The sequence below is a fragment of the Mustela nigripes genome, chromosome 5 (assembly GCF_022355385.1).
Source record: "Mustela nigripes isolate SB6536 chromosome 5, MUSNIG.SB6536, whole genome shotgun sequence".
Taxonomy (NCBI): domain Eukaryota; kingdom Metazoa; phylum Chordata; class Mammalia; order Carnivora; family Mustelidae; genus Mustela; species Mustela nigripes.
This window is the reverse complement of record NC_081561.1, coordinates 141228843-141245657: the sequence shown is the minus strand read 5'-3', so window position 1 is coordinate 141245657 and position 16815 is coordinate 141228843. Positions and strand designations below refer to the sequence as shown.

Here is a 16815-nt window from a genome sequence, read left to right as displayed (position 1 = left end):
TCCCGAGACCTGAAGGTGAATGTAGAATTTGCCATTCTACATGACTGCCATCGAGAAAGCTGGCTGTGATAACTCTTCCATGGAGCAGTTCCAAGCTTTAGAACAAGATTTTCTGCTCTGGGGTCAAGGATCCAAGAGGGCAACAGGAGCAGACATGAGTTTACAGGTCCCTTGAGCGATAGCCTGCCTCGCTGAGAGGCCCTGCTCATAAGGGAGGTGATGTTCTGTACCCTAGCACCAAACCCGGAAATGGGAATGGGTGCCAGTTAGGAAATGTGGGAGGTAGAATTCTAGCAGATTTAGAAGGTATTCATGATTCCCTTCTGTGCTTGATGGTAAACCTCCTTTTTAGCCCCAAAGTGAGCACCCAGTGGGTACACACACACCCCGGTTCCAGTGTGTGCACGTCAGGCCTCCTGCCCTAAGAGGGGATACCTTCTCCACTCTCCCTCTGCTGCTGTGATGAGGTCATCCCTGGCTCTGCCTTACCCACTAAGGATGAAGGCATTTACTGCTGTGGGTGAGGCTGGACTTGGGACAAAAATCTAAAGGGTTCTCCTGAAAGACAATCCGGAAGTAAGTTAGTGGAGCCAGTTGAATGCCATGTGGGTCAGTGGTTAGAACAGGGATGGGTAGGAGGCCCTTGGTCACCTCAGAATTCTTGCATATAAATGAGTGCTGGGCTGCCCTCAAGAAATTTTTGGAACAGAGATGGGAACTCGAGGTTAGGTGGTGAGAGTTGTGATGTCTCAGCCATTTTGTTGTCCTTGCCTCCATCTGCCTTGTTCCATTCACATGCTGCTTCTCAGAAATATGGGAAGAGACCATCAGGAGTTCATGGTACTTTCTCAGGGTAGAAAGGCTGCTATCTCTCAGAAGATCCTTGTCTGCTCCTTGGGGTCTTTTGGAAGGGGTGAGGAGTGGAGAGAGCTGGAGAAGCCTGCCTCCTTCTTCCAATACTCCAGTCGTGTGGTTCAGTTCTGTAGACGTTGTTAACTGCCCACTCGTGTGCTGGGCCTGGAGCTGCATATTGCCCAGGATTATCTCCACTTCTCCATCCGGGGAGCTGTGGGTGGAACTCGACGTGTTCCTAAATGCTGAATAGTCACATCTAGTCTGGTGTTCGGACTGGTTTTAAGCCAGGTATTTTTCTTATATTAGGTTATCTCCTGCCAGTAGCATGGAGCTGGATTAATGGGTGTGCAAAAAATGGACCCTGAACTTAGCAGACACGGGTTATTTAAAAAGTGCTAACTACGTAAATCCAGTCAGCATGCCTAGTTTTGATAAGTTCAGTATCTAAATTATCCCAAAGCTCGTTGGTTGTGTGAACAATCCTATTCAAGCACCTGTTACTATTCCCCACCCCAGAATGTCAAGCCCCCTGAATCCCACTTTGACCTCTCTGTTCCCAAGTCATGTTTCCTGCCTTAATCTTGGCCAGCCCCCCCAGGACAGGTAATGATATCCCACTACCCATCCTTACTGGGAAGGGAAGTAGTGGAAGACAGAGAGACTCTGAACTCTGCCTTCAGCAACAAGGCCTGAATCCTAAGGCTCTTTGACAGAGTTCCCGTTGAGTTTCTTACAGTTTGGTGTACTGTCGTGAAAAATCCCACATGATCTGAGAACATTAAAGCTGGAGCTGACCTGGGAAATGGCTAAGTCTGTGAGGACATCAAGGCCCAGAGGAGATGAGAATTGCCCAAGGTTTTCTAGCTGGCCGGGGCTGGGGCAGGGGGCGCTCACGGTGTCCAGCCCTCCTTATTTATGCTTGTCTCTTTGAAGATCCCTTCATTGATCCTTCCATGTCCTCCCAAGGTAACACATGGCACAGAGAACATCCCACCTTTGGGGTGGTCAGGACAGTTCTCAGTGGACACCCTGGGTGCCTTCTGGGGCTCTTTCCCCACACCAGGCTGGGCATGTTTTCTTCTTTATGTCTTTAGAGTCTGTGTCCTTTTCTCTGTTGCTCACCTGATGACCTTCTAGGTCTGGGAAAGTTGTTCATGAGCCAGACTACCAGTCACTAGAACATGGTCTTTAAATGGAATGGGCTGAAAGAGACTTCAGAGATAGGTTAGTTTGAATCTTCTCTTCCACCCCGTGAGTATCTTCAGTTTCTTCTGCGGTAACTGACCCAGCTCCGCCCCAGTGCTCTTGGCTTATCCACGCCTTGAATCTCGTCCAGGGATCCCATGGAGGGCCTAGCAGTGCCTCTCCGCTACCAAAGTTCGTGAGGTAGCGAGAAGGGTGTGACTCAGTGTGCCCATTGTTTCCACCATCAGCCGCCACTTGACTAAGCTAAGTAGACCTGTCCCTGCATTTTCCTTTCCAAAATTGCCATTTAAAACACCACTGAGGCAGAGATAAAGAAATAGACCCCACCTCTGTTCATATTCTGCTTCCATGGTGTATATCAGCTTTAGGGTGAGCTGAGGACATTAGAGGGAATGGTGAGGTGCTTTTTCCCAGGAATACTGGATTTCCCTTGTAAGGAGGGCTTTAGCATTGATTTTTAGAAGGGACTGAAGGAAAGCAGGTTAAATTCATTTGTGCCGTTTGGGGGAAGCCATTGGAATAGAAGTAAGGCTTTGAAACATGCTGCAGGCAGTTATCCTGTAAGGAGATAAAGATGCCACAGAGACACTTGGCAGATCAGGGTGCCTAGGGACAGGCTTTTCACTGAGTGAGTGAGAGCCCTGGGTCGTGACCACGGTGTTGCTCCACATAGCAGAGGGAGAAGAAGCGTCTGCACTGTGGCCATGGAAATGAGCGAGAGTCTAACTGGGATGGGGAGGGAAGTCAAGCAGATAGGAAATCATTTCAGCCGGTTAGGACCCAGGCTAAGGCTACAGTTCAGTGGATGGAATATAGGACTAGATTGCTTATGTATATGGGGCTTTCTTGTGCAATTTTGAAACAATGCAAAGAGTAAGGCAGGGCAGGTTTTATATCCAAATGTTGAGATGGAGATTTATAGGGAGTGAGAAATTTGCAAGATTGGGTAAAGAAAACCTGGTCTTCATATCAGCTATTCTAAAAAGACATAGCAGGGTTCACAGCAGAGTCCAAGTTCTTCCACATTATCCTATGATGGAACCCTGCCTCCCCTCTTTGGTGTATGGTGAACAGACTCCTGGAGCTCCAGCAAGCATCTGGTCCCCCAGTGGATGAGGAGACAGGCTTAGAGCAGGAGTTTATTTGGAATTTCAGACTTTATTTTAACCAAGTATTTCAGATAGCTGATTTGTCATTTCTCATGTGTTCAGACCTCTTACCCTTTAAATGTGATAGAAGCCATGTATTTGAAAAATGGTAACCTTTTTATAAAGGCTTAGCATTGTATGTCATGGGACTAAAACTGCAGCAGAGCTCTGGGACTTGGTTGTGGTGATGTTGCATAAGTGTCCCCAGCAGCTTGCTTTTCTGTTTCTGAGACACAAGTAGAACCAATGTGGGATTAGGTCTGTAACAGCCCATAGGAGACTTCCTCTGGTACTAGAGAATCTTATTTATTTTAAAGATTTATTCATTTAGAGAGAAAGCATGCACACGTCTACCTGACAGGGGGCAGTGGGGAGGGTGGGGGGGATGGAGACTCTCAGACTGATCTCCTGCTAAGCACAGAGCCCAGGGTGGCCTTAAGAGCCTGACCCAAACTAAAATCAAGGACGCCCAACCAGCTGAGCCACCCAGGTGACCCTGAGGAGAATTTTAAAATACAAAATCCTTGCTATGGCCTAGGGTTGGGTTCTACCTTCCTGTATCAGAATTTCAAATTTCTGGAGGTTGGAAGAATTGCAGTCACCCCTTGGCATGTGTGAAGCGTAACTCCCCTGTCTCCCCGTTTCCCTGGCAGCTCACACCGCCTGTCTCCCACCTTGCCAGGGACTGCTGTTTCCCTCTTCCTAGTTAAGCAGAGGCCTAGGCTAAATGACTGAGAAGCAGGGACGGGCAACCAGCGAGACTTGAGGGTTGCTTTGCTTCACTTGGTTGACATGCAACACCTTTTCTGTGTGGGCACTCCTGACAGGAGACCTTCACACCTGGGACACAAACTTCCTGGTGTCCCCTGGGTGGTGCCTGATGGTGTGCTTACTCTAACTCAGCTGGGTGTCTCTGCTCAGGAAAGTTAATGGAGTACAGAGGAGTAAGCATGAGAAATTACAAGATTAAAAAGACTGAGATTTAAAAATCCTGAATCCTCTCAAGTGCATGTTAAAAATAAATTGTTCCCAGCATTGGGGGGAATAGCCTCTGCTAGTAACAGATTGGGTTTCCTGTCAGGTTGGTGTAGGAGAGGCATGCAGGGTGCTTCTGAGCGGCCAGCACCTCGCTCTCCCCGTCTGCTTCAGCTCCTGCCCCCCTGTCTCTCTCGCACAGGTGGTTAAGACCATCGGCCTTCGGGAAGTGTGGTACTTTGGCCTCCAGTATGTGGATAATAAAGGATTTCCTACCTGGTTGAAACTTGATAAAAAGGTAAGTCAGAGTTAACTATTTACAGGCTGTTGGATTGTTGGTCTGCTCTGTTAACTTTGAAACTGGAGCACCTCACTCTTCTGTTGTTCGCTCTTGTTATTTGTATAAAAGTTTTTACAGAAAAAAAAGCTTGCAGGTTTCCAGTAAGTGGGGGATATTGGTTAGAAACTAGATTTGGCATTTCTCCTTCCTGCTCACTCATATGATGGTTAATTGTGTACCTTTTAGTTGACCTTAGTTTCTTTTTCCCCAGTGAGACTGTTAATCTTATAAACCATGAATCATTCACTGTTTTGTAAGAACCTGTTACTGCTTTGTTTGAACCTGTGATAGATTATCTTCCAACTCCAAAGACTAAATAATTCCATTATCTAAAGAAAACCAATAAGCTTAAATGTGTTTTCTCCACACAATTTGAAAATGCCCCTTTTCCCAAACCTGTGTCTTCCTCCAATATTACTATAGTAAGTCTGGGGGCATTTAGGGGTTGAAAGGAGGGAACGTGAGTCGTTTTTAAATATAAGTTACATGTCCCACGGCTTGACTGGCCATGGAACAGATGCCAGGTTCACAGGTCCCTAGGCAGGCTGCTTCTAAATTTGAGTTCTCTGGAATTGGGACCATCTCCCCAGAAGTTAGGAGCCAGCACTCGGTGGCTCGGTGGGTCACTGTTTGCCTGCTGCTGGACTTCAGCTAAGGAGGGCAGTAGGACTTCAGCTGGCCTTTTTTTGTCATATGTGCTAAAAGGTAACTTTGGAGTAAATGTTATCTTCCTGGGCCTGCAGGTGTCAGCACAGGAGTTGAGAAAGGAGAATCCTCTCCAGTTCAAGTTCCGGGCCAAGTTCTACCCCGAAGATGTGTCTGAGGAGCTCATCCAGGACATCACACAGAAGCTTTTCTTCCTCCAAGTGAAGGAGGGAATTCTCAGCGATGAGATTTACTGCCCTCCTGAGACGGCGGTGCTCCTGGGCTCCTATGCAGTGCAGGCCAAGTTTGGAGACTATAATAAAGAAACACATAAGTCTGGGTACCTCAGCTCTGAGCGGCTGATCCCCCAAAGGTGAGCAAGGGATGTCCGGGCCTGGATGAGAGCATTGGTTGCATCCTTGAAGGGCATAGGTGGTGTGTGTTAGTAGAAGCGGTCAGCAAGCACAAGGGTAGGTGCTGCTCGAGGCGGGGACTGTAGCACTTTCTAATCTGCGTGCTTCGGCACGTGCCCTGGCCTTCAGTAGGCACTGACCTACCATAGCCTTCCCATCAGGCACCGATATGCCTGTATAGAGTCTGTCGTAAAGAACATAGCAGGAAAGGGGACGGAAGAGCAGCTGTGTTATATACGTAATCACATTTCTTAGCTTTCCTTGGTGTATAATGATTTGGCCGCATTAAATCTGTTTTTATTCACTAATGGTCACATAAATTAAACCCATCTTGGAAGAAGAGTCCCCTTAAAATATAAAATACCTTTTAAAAATTTTTCCAGCAAGACTAGATATGTCTTATTCTAGATCCTAATTCTCAAATTGTGAGTTGTCCAAAATGCTGCATATTAGGAAGTAGAATCACTCTTTGTGGTGGTTTTATTTGAAAGAAAACTCAAGGTTTTTAGGTGGGTGGTGGCCTGCTGCTTGCCTCTTCTGCTGGCCATTTGTGGTGACTGTCCTGTGCCTTCTTTGCAATTCAGAGTCATGGACCAGCACAAGCTCACCAGGGACCAGTGGGAGGACCGGATCCAGGTGTGGCACGCCGAGCACCGAGGGATGCTCAAGTGAGTGCTGGCTGGCTGGCTGGCTCCTGCCTCTCCAGAGGGTTGCCTTGGCATTGAGGCCAGATAGGGTCCTCGGGGTGGTTGGCTTCTGGAGCCACTGCCATGGGCTTTAGCCCCAGTGTGGCAGAGCAGTGAAAGGGAATAGTTGCTCGGAAGAGTTTTCTTAAAGCCAGGTGTACGTTCCTGGGGGTAAGAAGCAGTTTAAGCCTCAGGAGCTAAAGCCTCCCTTGCTTTTTCTAGAGGAGAGAAGGTCTTGCGTCTGAAGTAATTCTGTTTTAGTCAGGCGGCAGGGGCATTGTTCACAATGGGAAAAAATCGATCCCAAGTGAAAACACTTGCTATTAAAGAAGCAGGAAGGAAGCGTGAAGGAGGAACGATGTGACCTGTGGCTGTTGGGTGTGAGAAATGGCCAGATTCTCTGTTGGCCTAGACCCCTCAGCTGGGGCATCAGCAGCAGCAGTTCCGCGCATTTTCCCCAGCCTCAGCAGTTCTTCTACAGTTTAGCATCCTTAGGCTCTCGTCTGTCCCGAGCACCTTTTGGGGAAGGAAAGCGCTCAAGGCCTAAGTGGTGGCTGCTGATGACATGGACAGTGGGAGTTCCTGCAGCAGCCTGTGGGCAGACTGTGTCCTGGGAAAGACTGCTTCCAGGACAGTCTGGAAGGAAAATCGGAGTCCAGAGAAACCAGTGTGAGTCAGCTCAGCTCTCAGCAGGTCTGAAGTACATCAGTGGTCAGGGCCCAGGAACTCTCAGGGTCTGGTTGTGAATGGCCACCAGAGGAACAGCAGCGAAGCCAGCGGTTGGCCAACATACCAGAGCTGCCTGTGGGGCCGTATCCTTTGGGGCCACCAGAGTGGTTTTGCGGTTCAGGATCCAGCAGCACGAATAACCGTGTCCCTGTTTGTTCTCCCTGCTAGAGACAGTGCCATGCTGGAGTATCTGAAGATTGCTCAGGACCTGGAAATGTATGGAATCAACTATTTTGAGATAAAAAATAAAAAAGGAACAGACCTTTGGCTTGGAGTTGATGCCCTTGGACTAAATATTTATGAGAAAGATGATAAGTAAGTCGAACTTTATAATTTGTGTCAGTGGGTGAGGTGTTGGGGTTGGAAACGAGAGAAACGGCAACTGTCGACACAGTTTATTTGTAAGTATTTCCCTGGTGGTTTATCAGTCCAGTGTGTGAATCTTTAAGGGCTTTTCGACTGTAAAGTGGCCACATTGTGTCAGAGGTTGGCCCAAGGTGTGCACTGTTCTCTCCTGTCACCATAGCCTGTCCACCAGCACGGTGCCAAGTGCTGACCCACGACCCCACAGAGCGGAGCTGCAGGAAGGCCTCCCCTGGCCTCCCACTGAGGTCCTGCCACCAACCACCGTGGGCACTGGCACACCACAGATACCACCCAGGCAGTCCTCGCCAGGCTGGTGGCTTAAAGTTTGTGCTAATCCAACCAAGAATAGTTACAGTGCTATCAGAGCCCTTAAGATGAATCTGTAAACAGTGGTTTATGTACAGACAATTTAGCTAAATCCTCTGACCCTATGAGAGGTGTCTAATGGCCACAGGTTAGTTGTGTGTGTGCTGAGTAAGGTCTGCGGGAACAGTAGAGAGCAAGCCAGGCCCTCCCTTCTGGCTGCTTTCGGCTGTCCCTGTGCTTACAAACGCTGTGAGTGTGCCTGTTCGCTGCCGGCGAGCTAGATGCACAGGGAACAGATCATTCTCGTTTGGTGAGAGCAAGTTTTCCATGGTGGTTCCTGTGCCTTTGAGTGTTGGGTCTCCTACATATCCTCCCCCTCCCCTCCTTTCCGATGTGCTCTCAGACCTGCAAGAACCCTCTCTCTGGCCTTCCCAAAGGGGGTGCCCCTACTTGGCAGCAGACGCTGTCACACGAACAGTCTGCCTTCAGTCTCAGTCACATGTCTTCTTGGCAGAACCCAGAGTACAGACACCTTTCACTTGGGTGGGACAGGGGCTGGTGTCAGGCCTTCCTAGACCCTCTAGTTAGGGCCAGAATTGGGTGGGAGAGAATCTCTCTCCTGGAAGACCTGGTCCTAGTCAGGGAAGACTGCAGAGAATCCCAGGCACTCCTCTGAGAACCTAGTCGTGAGTGTCAAGGATTCTTGGTTTGCTATTTCCCTGTGTGAGCTGCACCCAGTGTTGTAGAGAAGCACGAACAATTGGGGAGACTCAGGAAACCAGCCCCTGGTCCTCCCAGAGGCCCCTCTGTCAGAGCCCAGTGACTGGTCAGCAGGCTGTGCCTAAAGTGAGAATGCGGTACCCTCGTGGGAATAGACGTGGGAAACTGCCTCTGTCTCAGAACTCCGTTCTTGAATGACCGGATTTTGTAACATGGCTGTGGCCAGAGCTGTCTAAACAGGTTTTTCCAGCTACGGGAAACAGCCATAGCCAGGAACTTGCTGATGTCAGTTTGTAACTATCACCAGCCCACATAAATGTTAATTTTTTCCAAGTGAAAATTTGAGTGCTGTGGTCCATTCAGTCTCTTCCTGCTATCTTCCTATTTCCCCAGTTTGCCAGTGAAACTGGTAGTCTTCTCAAAGGGGTCTTCTCCCCCAAGAAAACACTGGGGCATAGGGTTTTCCTGCCTCACTTCCTGCCTCCTCCCCGCCCCTGAAGGCATCCTTCTTTTCAGTTAGGAAGAAAGACTTGACCACACATTCAGTCAGTAGGCCTGAGTTCTCCTTTCTAGCAAATATTGACCACTTCGTCACCAGTGTAAGCAGGAGGCGGACTCGAGTATGAGGAGAGCTGGGGTGACTCCGAGCTGTGTTGAGTGTTGGACACGGCCCTCAGCAGAGCATTTGTGGAATGTTGTTCAAGGGAGAAATTGGATCTATTGAGTGAGTAAGTTGGGCGATAAGGGACTTAGCGCACCTGCGAATAAACAAATGGACCTTTATTATTCTGTTTCAGAATCAAATATATCCTCGTTGGGAAAGATCTCTTGAGGTCCCTTTTCACAGGATACATAGCTAGTGAGTGGGAGCACGTGGGAATGAAAACATTTGTCTTTTTCTGTCTATAATCCCGTAGATGAGAAAAGGAGGAAGCTTAGAGGGGGAGGAAATAGGCAGACCCCTTCCCTGTGCGCCATCATCAGCTTAGAAACAGAGCGTTCAGATTAGCTGTGTTACTTGGCATCATCATATCAAAACCAACAAAGACAAAACAGTGAGAGGAACCCGCCCTTGTCCCCAAGTTCCAAGTTCTTCAGACCTGTGAGAGCACTCCTTCCCTCCTAGGGCTCACACCTCCCACACTGCTGAGTCCCCCAGTCTTCCTGGTCCTCCCGGAGGCTGGAGCCTGGGACAGGGTGGCGCACTCGGGCTCCAGCAGGTAACCTGACGTGCCCTTGAAGGGAGAAGATAACTGGAGAAGGCTGCAGACAAGCTGGGGCCAGAGCAAGGGCCAGTGTCTTTTTCCCTTGAATTCCTCACTCAAGAGTTGAAAATCACCTCCTCTGATTACAGTTGTAGCTTTACTACATATGTAATAAGCCAGTCAGGATGGTGGCTGTTAGAGAACTCTGTATAGCACAGTAGTGGTAATGGGAGGTACGTACTCTGACATACGTGTAGTATATATAGTATCACATGTGTCTGGTAGATACTTGAACATCACATAAGCCAGTCATTTTCTTTTTTTTCTAAGATTTTATGTACTTGACAGAGTAGGCGCACGAGCCAGGGAAGCAGCACATAGAGAAGCAGACTCCCCACTGAGCAGGGAACCCAGTGGGGACCATGACCTGAGCAGAAGGCAGATGCTTAACTGACTGAGCCACCCAGGCGTCTCAATAAGCCAGTCGTTTAAAGTCACTGCTTCTAGTTTCTGAGGTCACACTCCTGGGCAGAATGCACCTTCCAGCGGCCTCCCTTGTGTGTGTGACCACGCCGTGCCAGAGCAGAGTTAGTGGTTACCGAGCTGGACGAGAGGGGAGCAGAAGACAGTCTTTCAGTTCGTATGAGTTTTCTTGTATCAGATACGCCAGGACCACCCTTGTCCATTCCTTCTCTCTTTTCTGACCTTTGTGACCCTAACTTGAATGTGAAACAGAATTTTCAAAAACCAAAAAAAAACCCCTCCTAGTCTCTTACAGAGACTGTGTCAGAGACTCCGTAGTCCACCGAGAGTAGGAACTTCAGAAGTTCACCTCGGACTGGCAGAGAAGAGTTTGGCCTCTGCGTGTTTGGGTGTGCGTGAGGCGGGGGAGCAGCCTTGTGCTGGGCTCAACGCGGCCAGCAGCAGGCAGGAGGGGCGAGTTCCTTGAGAGGCTGCCTTGCAGAGCCGTGGACTCCAACAAGTGTCTTTGCTTCTGTTGAATGGTGTAGGCAGAGCCATCTGCTTGGCCCACAGAGAGCTCTACCTCATTCCTTTTTTTGGGGGGGGGGGGGTTGAAAAATTTCAAAAGATTCTATCCTTGGCGTTTTGCTACTTTTTTCGTCTCTCCCCTGTTGCATGTCGCTATATCCTCTGGCCCTCTCTTTCAGACCGGTTTCAAAATAAATTGCAGACATCTGTATACTGTCCCCAAAATGCATATTATTTGCAAGGGCTCAGTATACCTTGTTTGTCTTTGGATGTAAAATTTAAGTACAGTGAAGTGCATACTTTGTTCAGTGTTCTCTTGCTGAGTGTAGATAGACACAGCCTGCAACATGCAGACTCTGGTCAAGATCTTAAAGAACATTATCGTCACCCCCAGCTGCAAACGTTGAATTTAAATTTTTAGCAGCCATGTATTTTTTCACTTTGAAATCATTTCAGACTTTTAAAATGTTCCAGAAGTATTAAGTACAGAGAATTCCCATCTGTCCTACACCCAACTTGGGTCTGTGTAATGTTTTCTCATAGTTAGAGTTGAGTTTTCCTGTTCGGGCCAGAGGCCCAACAGGAGTCTGCCGTTCGCTCCCAGGGCCCCTCCTAAGGCCATATGTGATACCAGAACATCTTACTCCGGGTGGTGCTAACTTTGGTTGCTGGTCAAGGCGCTCTCCACTAGACTGCTTTGTGCAGTTCCTGTCTTTGCCTTTGTAGTCGATAAGTGTATTTAGGTATTATTATTTTTTAATTTAATTTTATTTTTTCAGTGTTCCAAGATTCATTATGTACCACACCCAGTGTCCATGCAGTACATGCCCTCCTTAATGCCCACCCCCAGACTCACCCCTCCCTTCAGCCCCTCCCCCCCAGAGCCCTCAGTTTGTTTCTCAGTCCACAGTCTCTCAGGCTTCGTCCCCTCCTCTGATTCCAATTCACTTTTCTTTTACTTCTAATGTTCTCCAGGTTATTCCTTATGCTCCACAAGTAAGTGAAACCATATGATAATCGACTCTTTCTGTTTAACTTCGATAAGTGTATTTAAAGAGACACTCTGAAGCTGTGGAAATATCCTAGTTCTCACATCCATTCAGCAGTCTTACATAAAACAATTACTACTGTGGTTTTTGAGAAGCGGTGATTTAAAAAAAAAAATCTATTTTACATGTATCCATCTACTGAACACAGCCAATTTCTCTTTATTCAGTTATTTAGATCAGCATGGACTGATGGATACTTTATTCTATGGGCTATAATCTATTACTTTTATTATTTTGTTCAAATTTTTGAGTTTGCCTTGAGGGTCCCTCTCAAGTTGGATCCTAAGCCCTTTTGCTATGATCCCATTATTTTTTGAGCACTTCTTTACTGGAATCCACTGTTTCTCTAAAGAGCTCTGGTCCCATTTATTGGAGAATCCCACTTTTTAAAAAAATATGTGGCCTTTGGTCCTGCGTTCATGCTTCTGAATGGCTCTAAATTGTCGTCTGAGCCTCCTGGCGTTTTGAGAGTTGGGGATCAGCTGTGCTGGCGACTGCAGAGCCAAGAAGTGAGTAGCAAAGTGCCCTTGTGCTGTGGGGGGCAGGTGCCGGAAGCAGCGAGCAGACGGCCACCTGCTGTCGCTCTCCCAGCTGTTCCACGTGGGGACCCGGGGTAAAGGCAAGAGGCATTAGGGGCACCTGAGTTCCTTTCCAGTGCCCAGAGGCCTGCAAACACAGTGGCCTCTGATCAGTGGCAAAGCAAACTCCCTGCCTGTTTGGCTGTGAAGCATGTTGGCCACATGTGTCTCAGCAGGCATTGGTGACCCTGTAGGACAGAGCCGTAGAGGCTCATGCCAGAAAGGATTGGCACTTAAAACCACAACCTGGCCGGTGCCATGGCATCGTTCCCCGGGGATGCAGAACTACTGTGTCCTCGAAGAGCTGCCTGTGGGGTTTGGCCTTCAGAAGCCACCCTCTCTACTTGACCTGGCTTGGGTTGTCACAGTAAGACCTATGCTGCCCATCAGTTTTTAATTAAATATGTTGGTAGGGCAGGAGGTTCTGCTTATTTTCTAAATTTAAAGTTTTTATGGTCTGTGGGAAGGGTTAGGTTTTGATGGCAGTGGCTTTGAGTAATGGCTTGAGGGTCTGTCATTACTTCTAGAATGGTGTCCGTGAGTAAATTTTGGAGGTGTAGGAGATGAAGAACACGGTGGGAGTTGTGAAGTTAAGTAGAGCAGTGTGGTCTTGAAATTACAGGGTGAACTTTCTTGGGGATGCCAAAGAGCCAGAGTTTCAGCCAGTAGTGGGCAGGACCGGGGCTTTCCTCAGGGGCGAGTAGTCCTAGTGTTGTCTCAGCAGTCAGAGGATGACACAGGAGGGTCTCTGGCCAGCCAGGGGAGCAGGCCACACAGCACTGAATGAGACCCAGAAGAGTGGAATCCATACCAAGCCCTCCGCTCCTCAAGGACATCGAACAGTTGCAAATATATGCACACCCAGTATCAGGACATCTAAATACAGTAAACGGACCCTAGCAGATGTGAGGGGGAAGTAGACTATAGTAGATAGGAGGAGAGGACTGTATTCCCCCACTGCCAGCAGTGGACAGATCAGCCCAGCAGAAAATGAGCATGGCAGGTGCTGGACGGAACCACACCAGGGGCTTTTCTGTTTCTGTTGGTGAGCCCCCGCTCTGACTAGAGCATGCCTGGAATACCTAAGACATGATCTTTGCATCGGAAAGCTTACCTGCCTGGTCTTCAAAGAGCAAATAAGAGAGAGAACAAAGTGAACAGTTCGTGTAGCAAAAGAGATGCGGGTTGAGAAGGGACAAGGCTATCGAAGGAGGCTGAGCTGTTCTGGAGGGTGCAGGTTTGTGGTGGGGAGGGAGGAGGAGAGAGCTCTTCAGGCAGGGAGGGCCTGTGAGAATCGGGGTGTCAGGAAGCTGAGGCCAGGTTAGAAGGCTGTTGGATGCTAAGTTGAGGCCCCTGGGTTTCATCTTTTGGAACCTAGGAAGGGGACTGGCACTTTGGAAGAGGGGAATAGGTTGACTACAAGGGAAATGAGTCAGACTAATGACTAGAAGTGGAGTTCTGGGGACAAGGAACCAGTTAGGCTCTAGGAGATGGCTGTGTGAGCTGTCGTAGGGTAAAGTGGTGTGCTGGCTCAGGGATTGGAGTTGACTTTGAGATTACTGGCTGAGGTGGACTAGACACAGGGAGATGCCCAGGGTTGCGAAGACTTAGTATTAATGAACTTGTGGAGATTGCCTCGAGCTTGGACCTGACCTTACCAAGCATAGGTAGGACCTCTGGTAATGATGTATCTTATATATATTGTGCTTTCTGGGCTACCTTTATATTTTTTCAAATTAAAATAAAAATATTAAGAACAGCTTTGCAATCCAAGCACAAATCTAACTATCCCCCCCCCCTTTTTTTTTAACCTCAGGTTGACCCCAAAGATTGGCTTTCCATGGAGTGAAATCAGGAACATCTCATTCAATGACAAAAAGTTTGTCATTAAGCCCATCGACAAGAAGGCACCTGTAAGTTTTTGTGGATTCCAGGCGAGGACTTAGAGTTTCTCATTCTTAACAGCCAGATGTGTTTTCAGGAGAACAGATTTCTCTGTATGACAAACACTTGTGTGCGTGCTTGGGCTTGGGTGGGGGGGCGGTTTGTTAAAGGAATTGTCAGCAGGTTACACTGAAGGTCAAAGACCCCCTGAAGTAGAGGTACATGCTGGCCCAGGTGTCCCTCAATCACTAGCTGACTGTCCCCTGAGCTTTCAAGTGGTATTCATTCCTTATGAAGGAAAGGGCAGTTCTGAGTCATTGACCTTCGCCAGATGATAAGCATCTCCTGAAATGCTGCATTTCTAGGCTTCTGAAATGTTGGTTTTCCGGTGGAAAACCAGCCTGCCTCTAGAGGGTGTACTGGGGGTGTGGGGGGGCTCACACCTGTCTCCCTGGAAGCTAGTTGGGGCACTCATGATTGCTACAAGCCTCAAGGGCCAGCATTAGCTTTCAGAGCTGTCTGCAGCTTACCCATGTTAGGAAAAGTCAGACCTGTCTCTGGAGCATTCCTGGTCCACGTGGTCCTTCATGCCTCACCTCCTTTCTCTTCCTCAAACGCGCGCACGCCTGCTTTCCTCTGACCCCCTTCCGGCCCCCCAGCCCCTTTCCGCAGGCGCCTTCTCCTTGCAGGGAGGTAGCTGCTCCCAGTGTGGCTGGTGGGGGAGTCGGCCTGGGAGGGCTTTGCTGGAAACGAGATTTCAGTTCCTGGAGTTTGAAGAATATGGACTGTGAACCAGTAAAGGCAAGCAAAGACTGGAGTGTTACAGAAATTACATTTCAGTTTTATGTATTCTGCTGACATTTAAATTTTCAGCTGATGGCTCAGAAAATCTGAGACATGCAGGCGTACATACCCACTGTAGTGTGACGGAATGGGTGAGGATTTCATCTTCTAATCGGAAATCTGATCCTTTAAAAAAAAAAAATGGCTTTTGAAGAATTCTCTCTTCCTCCTTAGACTGCTGCGATTTTTCCCAGAATCATAGATTGGAGAGGACTTGATGTCTTGGTTACAGTGTGGGGCTTAGAGAGGCCAGGCATGGGCTGTGGTCCAGACCGGGGCCGTCTGGAGCCTTCTGGGGCTGGGATCTGCAGGGTGATGGATACCCCGTGTGGAACAGCGAGTGGCTTTATTGTCCAACTGCTACTCCCCACAGGCCGCTTAGTCCAACATAAGTGAAAACCAGAACTCCTGAAGCGGTTCATGAAAGTATTTTCTCCTTTATTGAAAACGTTTCCTGCTGTTTGTAAACTCTTGACTCCTGCTCCTCCATGGGTAGTTGCGTAGTTGCTGACAGTTAAAGCAGCATTTAATACAGACTCTCCAGCTCCGTGGAAACAGGCCGCATTCACATTCAGCACCATAGCCCGGGGGTCATCGTGTACCCATGTTAACGTGGGCCATGAGATCAAGGCAGTCAGAACGAGAAGATCCTGAGGGCCGTGGCTTGGCTGCTGTCTGCTCACAGGGTAGTGCTCGTTTTTTGGAACTTTTTTTAGACATGTGACTGACAAGCTAGCAGACTGGACTGGACTGGGCTATTTAAAGATTAAGTTGCGTGTGTGTTTTGGCATAAGTTTAACTTATGAAAAGCTGCAGAGTGTTTCCTAATCTTGAAATTCTAAGCAAAAGCAATTGTAATGCTTCTGGTTGAATTAGTTGAGCATACTTTTACTATATACTAGTTTTATGTGGAGCCGTTGATTAAAGAAAAAACAAGGAGAGAGAAGCTTGTGTCGGTTGTGTACTGTGAGTCAGGGCCGTGTTCTAGGACTGTGTGCACAGCAGCAACGGAGCGGGCTTCCTGCCCTCGTGGAGCCTGCCTGCTGCCCGGAGAGGTGCGTGAGCACAGGGAAGGAGCTTTCTGGCCGGGAATCCCGTGGTGCAGCTGTGTCTTACCACCGATGAGGATGAGATGGGGGCAGGGTTGGGGGCCAGTGTGGCTATTCCAGATGGTTGGGTCGGGAAGGCCTGACCAAGGCTGCAGACTCGACACTGTCAGACTTCTTTCATGAGGGTGGGGATTCCACAGGAGAAGATGGTTTAGGGAACAAGTCCCAGTTCGCCTGTGCACCTCACCAGCCTCGCCCTGCTTCCTTCTTCTGCGGCACTGCCTGCCTTCAGCCCCTGCACTTGGGGCAGCAGAACATCGCATTTCCAAGTTTAAACTTGCCCTGGAAAATGGACAGGGAAACCCCAGAGGTTCGAGTTGACTCATGGGTGAGGCTCGGGATTCCTTTTCTCAAGCTGACTTGGTGGGGCACCCCTGGTCCCGGGCAGTTTCCATAGCAAGCTCACAACTGAGCCATTGTCCTGTCACGCTCCCAATGACCAGGCATTTCCTGTAGAAATGCCAGTTTCTCCTCCTGCCAGCTTGGATACTGCAGAGATGGGACCTGAAACATGGTGAATGTTCAAAGCCTGCCCGGTAGTCCTGTGTGGGGCCAAAACCAGCTCTGTCTCCTTCAGAAAAGGCCTTTTGTTCCTGTGGTCTCATGGAAGAGGGAGAAGGCTCTTGGGCAGCTACCTGTTCAACGGCTTGTGAAAACTGCCCTTTGCCTGGGAGCAGCTCTGCCCTCAGCCAAGGGGGAGCCCTGGGCTCGGGCCTTCTGGGGGAGTGTTCTAGAGGCTTCTGAGCTGGTGTTCAACAATTTTATGGC

The 16815-nt window shown here is 48.8% G+C and overlaps 1 protein-coding gene across 2 annotated transcripts in view; it reads left to right on the top strand.

Moving 5' to 3' along the window:
* The window catches only part of EZR (ezrin), a 47985-nt gene that overhangs the window by 24545 nt on the left and 6625 nt on the right, over positions 1 to 16815 (top strand). Inside the window, exons 4-8 of one of the 2 annotated variants that reach the window (XM_059401362.1) lie at positions 4387 to 4482; positions 5268 to 5542; positions 6167 to 6250; positions 7166 to 7312; positions 14028 to 14124. In XM_059401362.1, coding sequence (XP_059257345.1) covers positions 4387 to 4482; positions 5268 to 5542; positions 6167 to 6250; positions 7166 to 7312; positions 14028 to 14124 — 699 coding nt within the window. The remainder of the gene's footprint in view (positions 1 to 4386; positions 4483 to 5267; positions 5543 to 6166; positions 6251 to 7165; positions 7313 to 14027; positions 14125 to 16815) is intronic. The other variant, XM_059401363.1, reaches the window with a different exon arrangement.